We start from the raw sequence: 14342 nt of genomic DNA, 5'->3' as shown, positions 1-14342 counted from the left end.
TCCCCAATAAAGCTTGAAGCAAGTCATTCAGGCAAGTGAATGGTATGAATGTTTAAAAGGGACAGAGATTTGATTCATTAGGTAGTTATGTGAGAGTTATGACTGGAGAGTTAAATTTAGATGAAACAGAAGACACTTGATTTACAGAAAAAGAAGACACTTGATTTACAAGACTACTTGAAGGAATAATCTGCTAAGATTATACGTTTTTGAGTGATGAACAGAAATATTACCTAGCACAGTGCTTGGCAAATTAATGTCATACTGGGTTGGCAGAATTCTTTTGGAATTCTCAAATGTTTAAATCTGAAACAGTGCATTGTGACCTACTAAAAATTAAATAGTAGTTTATTTCTCATTATTCTTTATTTGAAATAAGTCTTAACTAAAAATGATATTTCTTATCTTGATCATTAACTTTATTTATTGGCACTTAACTTTTTGCAAAAATCACATTTACCCTCAAAGACTTTAAGATTTTCTATAATTGAAAGTCAAATGTATTACAGCCTGTGATAGCACTTGGAAGAGGAAAAACCAACTCTGTAGTATTCCTGAGCAGTGGCAGCAGTTTGCGTAAACATACAGACATGTAGCTTCTGTACCAGTGGTTCAGAATTGCTTATGGAACTTTAAAAATTCTGAATCCGTGGTCCACCATAAAACTTGTGAGCCAGAACTTCTGGGTTGGGACCTTGGTATGTAAATTTTTTTAAAAGCTTTTCAGGTATATCTAGTTAGAAATCTCCGCTCAAGACTGTAAACTCCTTTACTAGATTAGAAACTTGAAACCTATATTTTGGGGGTCTAGTGTATATTAGGTACCCAGATTTTTGAATGAGTGAGATAATACTTTGACTGGATATGTCCTCATTGCTTAATAGACACTCTTCATAAATTACCTAAAAGGTGAAATAGGATGATTTAATATGTTGGCCATTGTTTGGGCCCTTGGGATTGTCAATCACCTTTTATATGTAGTTCTAATAAAATATAAGCCTCTTTCAGTTTAGGTTGGTCATGAGGCTTAGAGGCTGTATGGAGGCTATGGAATAAACACTGGAACTAGAATCTAGGTGAATGGCAAATCACATGACCTTTCTGAATCTCTTTCTCAGTTGTAAAATGGGTGAACAACCTGCCTTGTGAGGATTTTGAATAAAAAGTTTTGTTTAACCATTTAGTAATAATAGCTGCTATTTCAGTGATTACTGTTTGACTTTTGACTGCAAATGATTCATGCTTATTTAAATAATAAACTATAAGGTTTTTTATTTATAGTAATTTAATGTTAATTGGCTATATGTGACATACCTCTAATAAAGAGACAAATTGCTTTCAGCTTGCACAGAAGATGGGATTTCCATCTACTGTTGTGGATTCTGCAGCAGACAACATGGTCAAGCTTTACAACCTTTTTCTGAAATATGACGCAACCATGGTAGAAATAAATCCAATGGTAGAGGATTCAGATGGAGCTGGTAAAGTATCTTCTTTTATGGAACACTGTTTATGTATAAGGAAGTGAACTCATTCTTATGTAGAAGCTTGTTTTCTAATATATAGAATGAATGTAAACAAATATGAAACAGACCCATTAAAACAAACACCTTAAATATATATTTAGGTACATGGGTTAAAGCTGCATTTCCCCCATGGTAGCCATCATCTCTATGTGGCAATTAAATTTAATTAAAAACGATATAAGATTAAAATATTCCTCGATCACATTTGTCACATTTCAAGTGCTCAGTAGCCACATGTGGGTACCATATTGGAAAGCACATCTCCATCATTTCAGAACGTTCTGTGGGTCAGTGCTGGGTTCGAGTGTCCAGTGTGGTAGTAAGTGGATAGCTCTAGCTTTGGGGAATTAGCCATCTTAACCTCCACAAGTTTTAGACTTTAGAAACATCATAGGTCTTTATTGTACAAAGGATATACTCTGATACATCCTTTTATTATGTTTAGCCGCTAGAGAAGTAAGGTGAGCCTGTCACTTTGACAGCTTTTCTTTTGCGTATGTTTAAATGGTAAATCAGAATCTGAATTATCATGCCTTCCATATAAATTTCTTTTAAAAATGTAAGTTGCTTTATTGTAGTCTTAAGTTTTTCTTAATATTTTGTATTAACTGCTTCTATTGCTGTAATTTATTTGATTTTGTTTCAGGTCTCTGGACATTCTAATCTTAAGTATTTGTAGGTCATTTTTTACTTTTTTACTTCTAGTTATATTCTTTATGATGGAAACCATTTTTTGGTTAGTCATTTTTATGGTTGTATAAAGAAGAATGAGGAAATTCTCATGATAATACAGGTAGTTTGTATAACTGAAAATACCTTTTCTTAAAGAATGAAGGCTGAAGCACATTTTAAAAATGAAATGTTCGTTGAAGGAGAATTATCTGTATAAAACAGATATTTCTTGTATTTTTTTTATTATGTTACATAATAACATTGAAAGCAAGAGTCTTGAATTCTTTCCAGTTGTAAAATTCTACAGCTATCTTCTATCGCGAAGGGAATGTCTTTGTTCTTTTAATTTAACAACTAACTTTTTCTTTGTTATTCAGTTTTTCTTTTTTTTATGCATTTTTATATGTTTTGAAGGAGTTTTTGTTTTGTTTTTCTGATTAAGTGCATTGTACATGTATTATGGAAAATTTGCAAAATGCCAAGAAGTATAGGTTGGAGAAAAGAAATCCTATAACCTCATTATCCAACACCCTTTTAATATTTTACATGCATAGTTCATTTCAAAAAAGATCACTTCTTGTTTGTAATTGGAATCATACTGTCTATTCAATTTGTATCTTTCCCTTTTTAACCTTAAAACTACTGTATATAGAATTTTTTCATGTCAAATATTTTTCAAAGATACAATTTTTGTATCTTTGTATTTTGCTTGTATATAAATCTTTAATAGAAATGAGTATCTCTCATACAGATTCTCAGAAGTAGAATTTTTTTTTTTCTTTAAATTTATTGGGGTGACAATTGTTAGTACAATTACATAGATTTCAGGTGTACAATTCTGTATTACATCATCTATAAATCCCATTGTGTGTTCACCACCCAGAGTCAGTTCTCCGTCCATCACCATATATTTGATCCCCCTTACCCTCATCTCCCACCCCGCAAACCCTTTACCCTCTGGTAACCACTAAACTATTGTCTGTGTCTATGAGTTTTTGTTTCTCATTTGTGTGTCTTGTTCTTTTGTTGTTTTTGGTTAATATACCACATATTGGTGAAATCATATGGTTCTCTGCTTTTTCTGTCTGACTTATTTCGCTTAGCATTATACTCTCAAGATCCATCCATGTTGTCACAAATGTTCCTATATCATCTTTTCTTATCGCTGAATAGTATTCCATTGTGTATATATACCACAACTTCTTTATCCGTTCATCTATCGAAGGACATTTTGGTTGTTTCCGTGTCTTGGCCACCGTAAACAAAGCTGCAATGGACATTGGAGCACACGTGTCTTTATGTATAAATGTTTTCAGATTTTTTTTGGTAGATACCCAGGAGAGGGATTACTGGGTCATGTGGTAATTCTATTCGTAATTTTTTGAGGAACGTCCACACTGCCTTCCATAGCGGCTGTACCAGTCTGCATTCCCACCAACAGTGTATGAGGGTTCCTTTTTCTCCACAGCCGCTCCAACACTTCTTACTATTTGTCTTGTTGATGATAGCCATTCTGACTGGGGTGAGGTGATATCTCATTGTGGTTTTTATTTGCATTTCTCTCATGATTAGTGATGTTGATCATTTTTTCATATGTCTATTTGCCATTTGTATGTCCTCTTTGGAGAAATGTCTCTTCAGATCCTCTGCCCATTTTTCGTTGGGTTGTTTGTTTTTTCGTTGTTGAGTTTCATGAGTTCCTTGTATATTTTGGATATTAGCCCCTTATCGGAGGCACTGTTTGCAAAAATCTTCTCCCATTCAGTTGGTTGCCTCTTTATTTTGTCGATGGTTTCTTTTGCTGTGCAGAAGCTTTTAAGTTTCATATAGTCCCATTCGTTTATTTTAGCTTTTACTTCCATTGCCTTTGGAGTCAAATTCATAAAATGCTCTTTGAACCCAAGGTCCATAAGTTTAGTACCTATGTTTTCTTCTATGCAGTTTATTGTGTCAGGTCTTATGCTTAAGTCTTTGATCCATTTTGAATTAATTTTGGTACATGGTGACAGATAGCAGTCCAGTTTCATTTTTTTGCATGTGGCTATCCAGTTCTCCCAGCACCATTTATCGAAGAGGCTGGCTTTCCTCCATTGTATGTTTTTAGCTTCTTTGTCAAAAATTATCTGTCCATATTTATGTGGTTTTATTTCAGGGTTCTCAATTCTATTCCATTGGTCTATGTGTCTGTTTTTCTGCCAATACCATGCTGTTTTGATTATTGTAGCCCTGTAGTACAAGCTAAAGTCAGGGATTGTGATACCTCCAGTATTGTTCTTTTCCCTTAAGAGTGCTTTGGCTATTTGGGGTCTTTTGTGGTTCCAAACAAATCTGATGATTTTTTGTTCTATTTCTTTAAAAAAATGCCATTGGGATTTTGATGGGGATTGCATTAAATCTGTATATTGCTTTGGGTAATATGGCCATTTTAACTATGTTGATTCTTCCAATCCATGAGCACAGAACGTCTTTCCATTTCTTTGTGTCTTCTTCAATTTCTTTCAAAAATGTCTTATAGTTTTCAGCATATAGGTCCTTCACATCCTTGATTAAGTTTATTCCTAGGTATTTTATTCTTTTTGCTGCAATTGCAAAAGGAATTGCTTTTTGTATTTCTTTTTCTGAGATTTCATTGTTAGTATATAGGAATGCAATGGACTTTTGTACATTGATTTTGTAGCCAGCAACTTTACTGTATTCGTTGATTGTTTCTAATAGCTTTTTGGTGGAGTCTTTAGGGTTTTCTATATATAGCACCATGTCATCTGCAAAGAGTGATAATTTAACTTCTTCATTCCCAATTTGGATGCCTTTTATTTCTTTCTCTTGCCTGATTGCTCTGGCAAGGACTTCCAACACTATGTTGAAAAGCAGAGGTAATAGGGGACAGCCCTGTCATGTTCCTGAACGAGAGCAAAGGGCTTCAGTTTTTCACCATTAATTATGAGATTAGCTGAGGGCTTGTCATAGAGGGCCTTTATTATGTTAAGGTATTTTCCTTCTATACCTATTTTATTAAGTGTTTTCATCATAAATGGATGTTATATCTTGTCAAACGCTTTTTCTGCATCAATTGATATAATCATATGATTTTTGTCCTTTATTTTGTTTATGTGATGTATCACATTGATGGATTTGCGGATGTTGAACCATCCTTGTGCCCTGGGGATGAACCCCACTTGATTGTGATAAATAATCTTTTTAATGCATTGTTATATTCGATTTGCTAGAATTTTGTTTAGGATTTTTGCATCTGTTTTCATCAGAGATATTGGTCTGTTGTTTTCTTTTTTGTGTTGTCCTTACCAGGTTTTTGTATCAGGGTAATGTTGGCCTCATAAAATGAGTTAGGGAGTACTGTCTCTTCTTCAATTTTTTGGAAGAGTTTGAGCAGGATTTGTATTAGATCCTCTTTGAAGGTTTGGTAGAATTCACTAGTGAAGCCATCTGGTCCCGGACTTTTGCTTTTGGGAATGTTTTGGATGACTGATTCAATTTTGTTACTGGTGATCAGTCTGTTTAGATTTTCCAGTTCTTCATGGTTCAGCCTTGGAAGGCTATATGTTTCTAAGAACTTGTCCATTTCTTCTAGGTTATTGAATTTGGTGGCATATAGTCCTTCATAGTATTCTTGGATGATCCTTTGTATTTCTGTGGTGTCCGTGATAACTTCCCCTTTTTCATTTCTGATTTTGTTAATTAGTGTCTTCTCTCTTTTTATCTTAGTGAGTCTAGCCAAGGGTTTGTCAATTTTGTTAAACTTTTCAAAGAACCAGCTCGTTGTCACGTTAAATTTTTCTATTGTCCTTTTGTTCTCTATTTCATTTAGTTCTGCTCTGATTTTTGTTATTTCCTTTCTTCGGCTGACCTTGAGTTTCACTTGTTCTTCTTTTTCTAGTTCTTTAAGGTGTAATATGAGGTTATTTATTTGGGAGTTTTCTTGTTTCTTGAGCTAGGCCTATAATGATATAAATTTCCCTCTTAAAACTGCTTTCGCTGCATCCCAAAATTTTGGTAGGATGTGTTTTCATTGTCATTTGTTTCTATGTATCTTTTGATCTCTCCTCTAATTTCTTCTTTGACCCAGCCATTCTTTAAAAGTATGTTGTTTGGTTTCCATGTATTTGTGTTTTTTCCTGCTTTCTTTTTGCAGTTGATATCCAATTTCAAAGCCTTGTGATGAGAAAATATGCTTGGTATGATTTCAGTCTTCTTAAATTTGCTGAGGCTGATTTTATGTCCCAATATATGGTCTATCCTTGAGAATGTTCCATGTACACTAGAAAAGAATGTATAGTCTGATGCTTTAGGATGAAGTGCTCTATATATGTCAATTATGTCCATTTCATCTAGTGTGTCATTTAGGGCTGCTATTTCGTTATTTATTTTCTGTTTGGATGATCTATCCAAAGCTGTCAATGATGTATTTAAGTCCCCTAGTATAATTGTGTTTTGGTCACTTTCTCCCTTTAGTTCTGTTAGTAGTTACTTGGTACATTTCGGTGCTCCTTGATTGTGGGCATAAATATTGATGACTGTTATGTCTTCTTGTTTTATAGTCCCCTTTACCATTATGAAATGTCCATCTTTGTCTCTTGTTATCTTTTTCACCCTGAAGTCTGTTTCATCTGATATCATTATGGCTACACCTGATTTTCTCTGGGTACCATTTGCTTGGAATGTCAATTTCCACCCTTTCACTTTGAGTCTATGCTTGTCCTTGTAGCTGAGATGTGTCTCTTGGAGACAGCATATGGTTGGGTTTAGTTTTTTGATCCAATCTGCTACTCTGTGCCTTTTTATTGGTGAGTTCAGTCCATTTACATTTAGGGTGATTATTGATATGTGAGGATTTCCTGTCATTCTATCTTTAGTTTTCTGGTAAGGCTGTGTCTCCATTGTTTCTTTGCCTTTTTGTTGTTGTCTGTTATTTCTGTGTGGTGGTATTCTATGATGTTTCCTTCTGTTTCTTCTTTTATTACAGTATATATTTCAGTTCTGGATTTTTTTTTGAGTGGTTACCCTTAAGTTTATGTAAAATAAAGTTTGATATTTAGAGTATTCCTTTTTCTTCAGCGCACTTACTTTCTCCATTCCCATATTCCTGTTCAGGTCTTTACTCTCCCCCTTTTTATGTTTTGGTTGCCACAAATTGTCCCTGTTGATGGTGGTCGAATAGCTTCCTTTAGTATTTCTTGTAGTGCAGGTCGTGTATTAGAAAATTCCCTCAGCTTCTGTATGTCTGGAAAGGTCTTTATTCCTCCTTCATATCTAAAGGATATCTTTGCTGGAATATATTATTCTTGGCTCATGATTTCTCTCTTTCAATAGTTTGAATATTTGGTTCCACTCCCTCCTGGCTTGTAGAGTTTCTGCTGAAAAATCTGATGATAATCTAATGGGCTTTCCTTTGTAGGTTACTGTCTTCTTTTCCCTGGCTGCCTTGAGGATTCTTTCTTTGTCATTGATTTTAGACAGCTTCAATACAATGTGCCTTGGAGAAGGCCTTTTGGGATTGAGGTAATTAGGTGTTCTATTTGCTTCTTGGATTCGAGGATCCAGTTCTGTCCACAAGTTTGGGAAGTTCTCATCAACAATTTGTTTGAATGTATTCTCTGTTCCCTTCTTTCTTTCTTCTCCTTCTGATATGCCCATTATTCTTATATTGCTCTTTCTGATGGAGTTAGAAAGTTCTTTTAGAGTTCTTTCATTTCTTTTAAGTCTCAAGTCCTTTCTTCTTACATCTGTGTAATTTCCAGATTTCTATCTTCGATGTCACTGATTCTTTCCTCCATCTGGTCAACTCTACTACCTAATCTGGTTATTTCATTCTTAATTTCTTCTATTGAGTTTTTAATCTCCAGAAATTCTATTTGGTCCTTTTTTCAAATTTCAATCTCTTTCATAAAATGCTCATGTTGTTCTTTGATTGTGTTTCTGAGTTCATTAAACTGCCTTTCTGTGTTTTCTTGCATCTTGTTGAGTTTTTTCAGAACTGCAATCTTGAATTCTCTGTCATTTAAGTCCCATATTTCCATATCTTTAAGTTCCGTTTCTGGAGACTTTTCACTTTCTTTCTGAGCTGTCTTGTTGCCTTGGTTATTCATGGCAATTACTGATTTATTATTTCTCTTCCTAGACATCTACAGGAGTGGCTTCTGCAACAGGTTGATAGGAAGAGGTCTTTCTTTTGTTTTCCAGTACTTGTTGGTAGAATGTTTGATTTTCTCTCCAACTGCAGCCTTTTTTTCCTTTCTCACACGATAGTGCTATGTTTTCTCTGCACTATTCCAGCTTCTCACACAATGGGGAGATTCCCTGGGAGATGGGCTTCTCCTCTGTTAATAGTTCGCCTGGGTCACAGGGCGCAGTGTCCGTGTGGATATGCGGAAAGCTTTTGAAGTTCCAAAGCTCTTCCTGCAGCAGATTCAGAGCCCATATGTTTCAGCAGTTCTGTTTACTCCTGCAGGGATCTGCCCAGATAGGTGGAGCCAGGGGCAGGGTGAGTTGTGAGAGGTGGCCCAAAGCAATGGCGGCGACTACCACCACAGCCGGTCCTGCTTCCACAGCTCCCTCCCCTTTGTTGGAACTAGTTGGGCTGCAAATCTGTGTCTGCGGTCCACAGTTCTCAGAACAGCAAATATTCTGTTCTTTTGATCTGACACTGCTGTTTCTAGCACTGGGCAGTTGGGGGCGGGGCGAGCTCGGGGGGGGGGGGGGCTAGTCTCAGTGCCGAAGGCTTCAGTTCTCTGCTCAGCAGTGAGGGCTTAAACCACCATTTTCAGCCTTCTTCCCTCAGTCTTTTCTCCGAGGTCTCTGCTGTGAGTGTTGGGCTCAGCCGTGTTATATGCTGCCCCCTCAGCCCTGTGGGCCATAAGCGGAGCCCTAGCAGTCCGAGCTCTTCCCTCTCCCGCAGCTGCGGTAGTTCCGGGATGCAGTGAGCTCGGAGCACTGAGCTAGGTCTGCGTCCTGCTCCCCTGCGGCTCCATCTCAGCACTTCTCCCTTCCCTCCTACCCCGCCCTTGCGATTCACCCACCTTTAGTTGAATTCAGTAGTGGGCCTCTTGGTCTTGCCTGTCTGCTGTGCAGGGAGTCCTTTGTGGAGTTATTGTTGTTCGATTAGTTGTAAATTCCAGGGGAGCTTTACAAAGGCTCACCTCACGCCTCCATTTTGATCAAATATTCAGAAGTAGAATTTTTGAATCGAAAAGTAATAGTATTTTTTAACATACGTTTTGATGAATGGGTCAGAATAGTAACATTTTGAGATATATTTTGCCAGATAGTCATCTAGAGAAGATATTCTAACATTTAGTGTCCATTTCATTGCCTACTTGTACCAGAATTGATTGTTAACATTGGGCTTAATCTATATTAAATTGATAATCAGGAAATGGTATTTTATTTTTCAGTCCTTTGATTACTAGTCATGTTGACAATTTTTCATATTTATCAGGCATGTTTTCCTCAGTAAACAGAATTCTCTGTTTATATCCTTTGGTACCTGTGTGTTTCATATGGCTACTGTAAGAAATTACTACAAACTAAAGGGCATAAAACAACAGATAATTCTCTCACAGTTTTGGAAGCCAGAAGTCCAAAACGAGTATCACATGAATTCAAGGTGTCAGCAGTTCCACTCCCTCCAGAGGCTCTAGGGAAGAATCCATTCCTTGCCTTTTCATACTTGTGTCGTTCCTTCATTTGTGGCCACTTCATTCCAATCTCTGTCTCAGTGGTCACATTGCCTCCTCCTCTTCCTTGTGTATGTCGTCTCCCTCTGCCTCTCTTTTGTAAAGATATTTGTGATGTCATTTGGAGCACCCTCAGATAATCTAGGATAATCTCCTTTCAAGATTCTTATTTTAATCACATCTGTGAAAATGTTACCATATAGGGTAACATTCACAGGTTCTGTTTATTAGGACCTGTTATCTTCAGGTGGCCATTATGCAGTACCCAAAGGGAAATATGGATAGTTTTTCTTATTAATTTGATGAAGTCTCCGTTTATTTTCTGAAAACTTATTTACATGGTTCAAAAATCAGAACAAAATAACAAAGTATGTGTTTCCACCAGTCTCACTCGTTTATCTTGACATTTTGCTTTCTCCATATTCATATTCACTCTCGTTCCTCTCTCCTGACTTTTAGTTTGTGTTTTTTTTTTTCTACTGTCTCTTTTGCAAATAAAACCAAATAAAAACATAGGTCTTAACTACCCTTTATAGAAAAGATAGCATACTATATACCTTTGGCATTTTTCTTATTCACCTAATATATCCTGCGGTCTCTCCATGTGTATGGACTCTTTGTATATTAAAGATGTTAATCTCTTTTCTGACATTTGATACAAATATTTTCCAAGTTTGTCTATTGTTTAATTTGGTTTGATTTTTTTGGACATACATAGTGAAGCTTTTCAGTTTTTCATGTATTCAGGTCTTATTTTGACTTCAGTTGCTTTTATGCTGAGAGATATTTTTTTCTCTTAAGAAAAAAATAAGATTATTTTCTTTATGTGGAGATTATATTTCTTCTGAGATTCGTTTGTAGAATAAATCTTTGTTTGGTTGCAATTTTGAATGGGACCTTTACTGCCATTATATAAGATCAGTAAATATCTATCTGCAATGTGTTCTATTCTTTATTATTTTGCTTTTTACTTTTAAGTCTTTGATTAATCAAGATTTTACTTTAGCTTTACTTCTTTTTTCCAAATAGTCAGTTTTCCTAAAATCATTAAATAAAACATCCTTTTCTACTGATTTTTGATACCTCATCTTATCTTATTTAAATGTCTAATTCTATGGATCTGATTGTTTTTGTATCAATAATTTTAAGTTTTAATAATGGACAACTCTTCCCTCATATGCTCATTTAAAACTACTTTTTTTTAGAGAGGCAGTTCTTACCTATTTATTTCTTAAGATTTGTATTACTGAACCCTTTGTGGGCCAAGGGCATTTTAAGAATGCCGTGAAAATTTCACGAAATCGAGTACCCTCATCCAAGGAAACAGGTCTGGTGTTCCTGGGTGAGCATGTGCACATGTGCTATTATGTATGCCGTCTAGAGGTTCACAAACTCCCTGAAAACTTTGGTTCTGCTTTTGGTACTTTGATGTCAAATTACTAACTCCTATTGCTAGGCAACCTTTAAAATCATTTTGTTAGAAAAAATCATACTGGAATTTTACTGGGTTTGCATTAATCTTATAAATTGTTGGGGGAGAGCTTAACATCTTGCTGGTAGCCAGTTTTTCCAACTAGAAATACATTATTTTTTCACTTTTACAAGTCTTGATTTATATCTTTTTAAATAAGACTTATTTTCCTTATGTAGATATTATATTTCTTCTTAGATTTATTTGTGGAAATATATTTTTGGTGGCTATTTTTAAATGGGATCCTTTCTGCTATTATATATTCTTATTGTTTATAGCTGGAATACAGATTATTTATTGATTTTATTCTTCATTTGTAGACTTTAATTCTGTTGTCGTATATATTTTTCTTAGTCTTTTAAAAATATCTCAACTGTATTTCAGCTTGTCTCCCAGGTTTTGGTTTATTTTCGGTTTCTTCTTTGATAATACATAGTTCTGAATTTTGACCACTCAAAAGAGACATTTTGAGTATACTTTTGGTTTCCTGTAGTAAATTTCTTTCAAATGTATATATTTCCCCCCTTTATTTAACAAAAACATAGTAAATACTGTTTGCTAGGCACTATTGTAAGCACTTTACAAATATGAATCCCTTTAATCCATTTAATGTTTATAATGTTAAGTGAGGTAGATACTGCTGTTGTTATTTTATAGGTTAGAAAACTGAGTTACCAAGAGATAAAGTGGCTTGCCCAGAGACACGTGGCTAGTTGTGATGATTTGATCTCCCTAACGTTCCTCAGTGTTTTCTTGACCTATTGAGCAACAAGAGTGGACTTGGAGCTCTTGAGGGAGGAGAGATTAGCTCTCTGTTTGGGTAGCTCTGACTTCGAGGCTACCATCTTGATCCCAACTATTGTTTTGTGGATAGTCCAGAAACACCTATAGGTAGTTTGGATTTTTGCCCCCAGAAGTTTCTAAAATGGGTCAAAAAAATACACTAGTGTCAGCTCAATTTTGAAAGTTCATTCTTTCTGTTTCTGACATCAAGATTATTCTCAGTCATGTTGTCTATTGGAATATTAAAGGTTCTTCAGGATAATTAAATTATGACATTAAGATACCATAAAATACTCTAATTGTAAACTGCATAAAGACACACCTGGAACTTAAAGTCCAAATGTGATAAAGTTCAAAGGCCTAGAGTACTGAAGTCCCAAGTCAAATCTCTCTGAGTTAGAAGTGCAAAGAAATTAATGTTTTTCTTAATTTCTTGAATATTTTGACAATATTATCTAGACAGCTTATGATTTGTAGATAAAGTTTGGATTATCTCAGCCATGGCAGTTTGGACTGTCTCATAGGAATGGGTAGAGTTTCTTCATGGTCTCAGAAGTTGCATATTGTTTGAATTTCAGGTCTCTTTTGTACCTCACTTTTAAAGGAGTACACAAAGTTAATAATACATTCAAATTTATAACAGCATTAATAATACTTCAGTTACCAATTTTTGGAGGGAAAAACAACAACAACAACAACAACAACAAAACCAAACCATTCCACTGTTAGGAACCAGGCGCAATTATGTTCCCAGAACCTTGTCCTTAGTTTTATCAAAAGTCGTGGCAGAAACTGAGTGAAGGAGAGTGGACTGATATTAACCTCACCAGGATGCCATTTTGTCCTGATTGTATTACCTGTGGACTTAAAATCAATTGGGAGAAATCTCTGAGAAAACGATTTTGGCACAGTGCATTTGTGATTTCTAGGGGGAGTGGGAGACTAATTGACCAATGTGTAAGCTCTTAAAAAATTTAACCCCTTTGAGCACCACGATTTTGGCACTCCAGTATGAATTGGGTGTGGGTTCTATTTACTGATACTACATCCACCCTTGCTTATTAGCAGGCATTTCAGTGGCTGTTTCTACTGACTGTTATAGAACTCAGTCCTAAGAAATCTGTGTCCTACGGATTTCACCCCAAGTCTGTTTGCATTGGAGAATCACCCTCAGCTAGCTGCTGAGTGAATGTGTCTTATCTTTTAGAGCCTATACCCCAGAGACCTAGTAAGGACTAATGCCTTTGCTTACATGTTCCTCATTTTTTTTTCTTTTAACAGCACTTTTTTTTTTTTTTTAACATCATGGATATATATACAGCCCTGTACCATACATTTAGAAAAACTTTTTTTACAGATACCAATTAAAAAATGAACTACTGAGCCACAAATTTAAAAGTTTCAACAAATATTCAAGAGTTAATAACATAAGTAATAGTGTTTAAGCAGAAAGCAATAAAATTATCATGTCATGTTTTTTAACATTTAGAGAAAGTAATTTATGAGTTAATGAAGAAAACGTAATGGAAACGAGAAAATATTTAGAACTGAACAAACTGCAAGGTATGTAGTACTCTTTGGGAGGAAGAATTATCAAAGGTGGTCAGTTGTTCCTTAGTTAAGATATAACTTAAATATAACTATCCGAGAATTTGGAACATGAAAAGTGCAAGAGCAAAGGATAATAATTGCCAATATTTTTTTTCTATTCAACAGCAGTAGTTTTATATGATGGGTGATGTTTTGCTGGCTGAATCACTGCTTATTGTGAATATGGTATTGTGTGGGTCCCCCCAACTTTTGATACAGAAATAAAATAGTACAAGGAACTCCCATATATCCTTTACTCAGAATCATCACTCATTTGCGTATTGCCTTATTTGCTGTGTCATCCTCTTTTTCTCTGTATATGTGTGCATATGTAAAAACATATTTTTAGAACCATTTGAGAGTAAGTTGGAGACATTGTACTTTTTTTTTTACCCCTAAATAGTTCAGTTTCTAAAAACATTCTTTTATATAACCACAGTACATTGATCAAAACCAGGATAGTTGACATTGATAAAATGTAATCATCTAATCCACAGTACTTACTCAAGTGTAGACAGGAATCCCGGTAATGTCCTTTATTCTTTTCCCCTCTTCTTCTAGTCCAGGATTCTAGTCCAGGGTCACACATTGAATTTAGTTATCATTTCT

The 14342-nt window shown here is 35.3% G+C and overlaps 1 protein-coding gene across 1 annotated transcript in view; it reads left to right on the top strand.

Annotated features, from left to right (window-relative positions):
* The window catches only part of SUCLA2 (succinate-CoA ligase ADP-forming subunit beta), a 48613-nt gene that overhangs the window by 20745 nt on the left and 13526 nt on the right, over positions 1-14342 (top strand). Inside the window, exon 6 of the mRNA XM_019748063.3 lies at positions 1343-1481. Coding sequence (XP_019603622.1) covers positions 1343-1481 — 139 coding nt within the window. The remainder of the gene's footprint in view (positions 1-1342; positions 1482-14342) is intronic.

Source organism: Rhinolophus sinicus, chromosome 16, assembly GCF_057876585.1.
Source record: "Rhinolophus sinicus isolate RSI-liver-muscle chromosome 16, RSI-T2T, whole genome shotgun sequence".
Classification (NCBI taxonomy): Eukaryota; Metazoa; Chordata; class Mammalia; order Chiroptera; family Rhinolophidae; genus Rhinolophus; species Rhinolophus sinicus.
The sequence above is the reverse complement of the archived record's forward strand: the minus strand, read 5'-3'. Positions and strand labels throughout refer to the sequence as shown.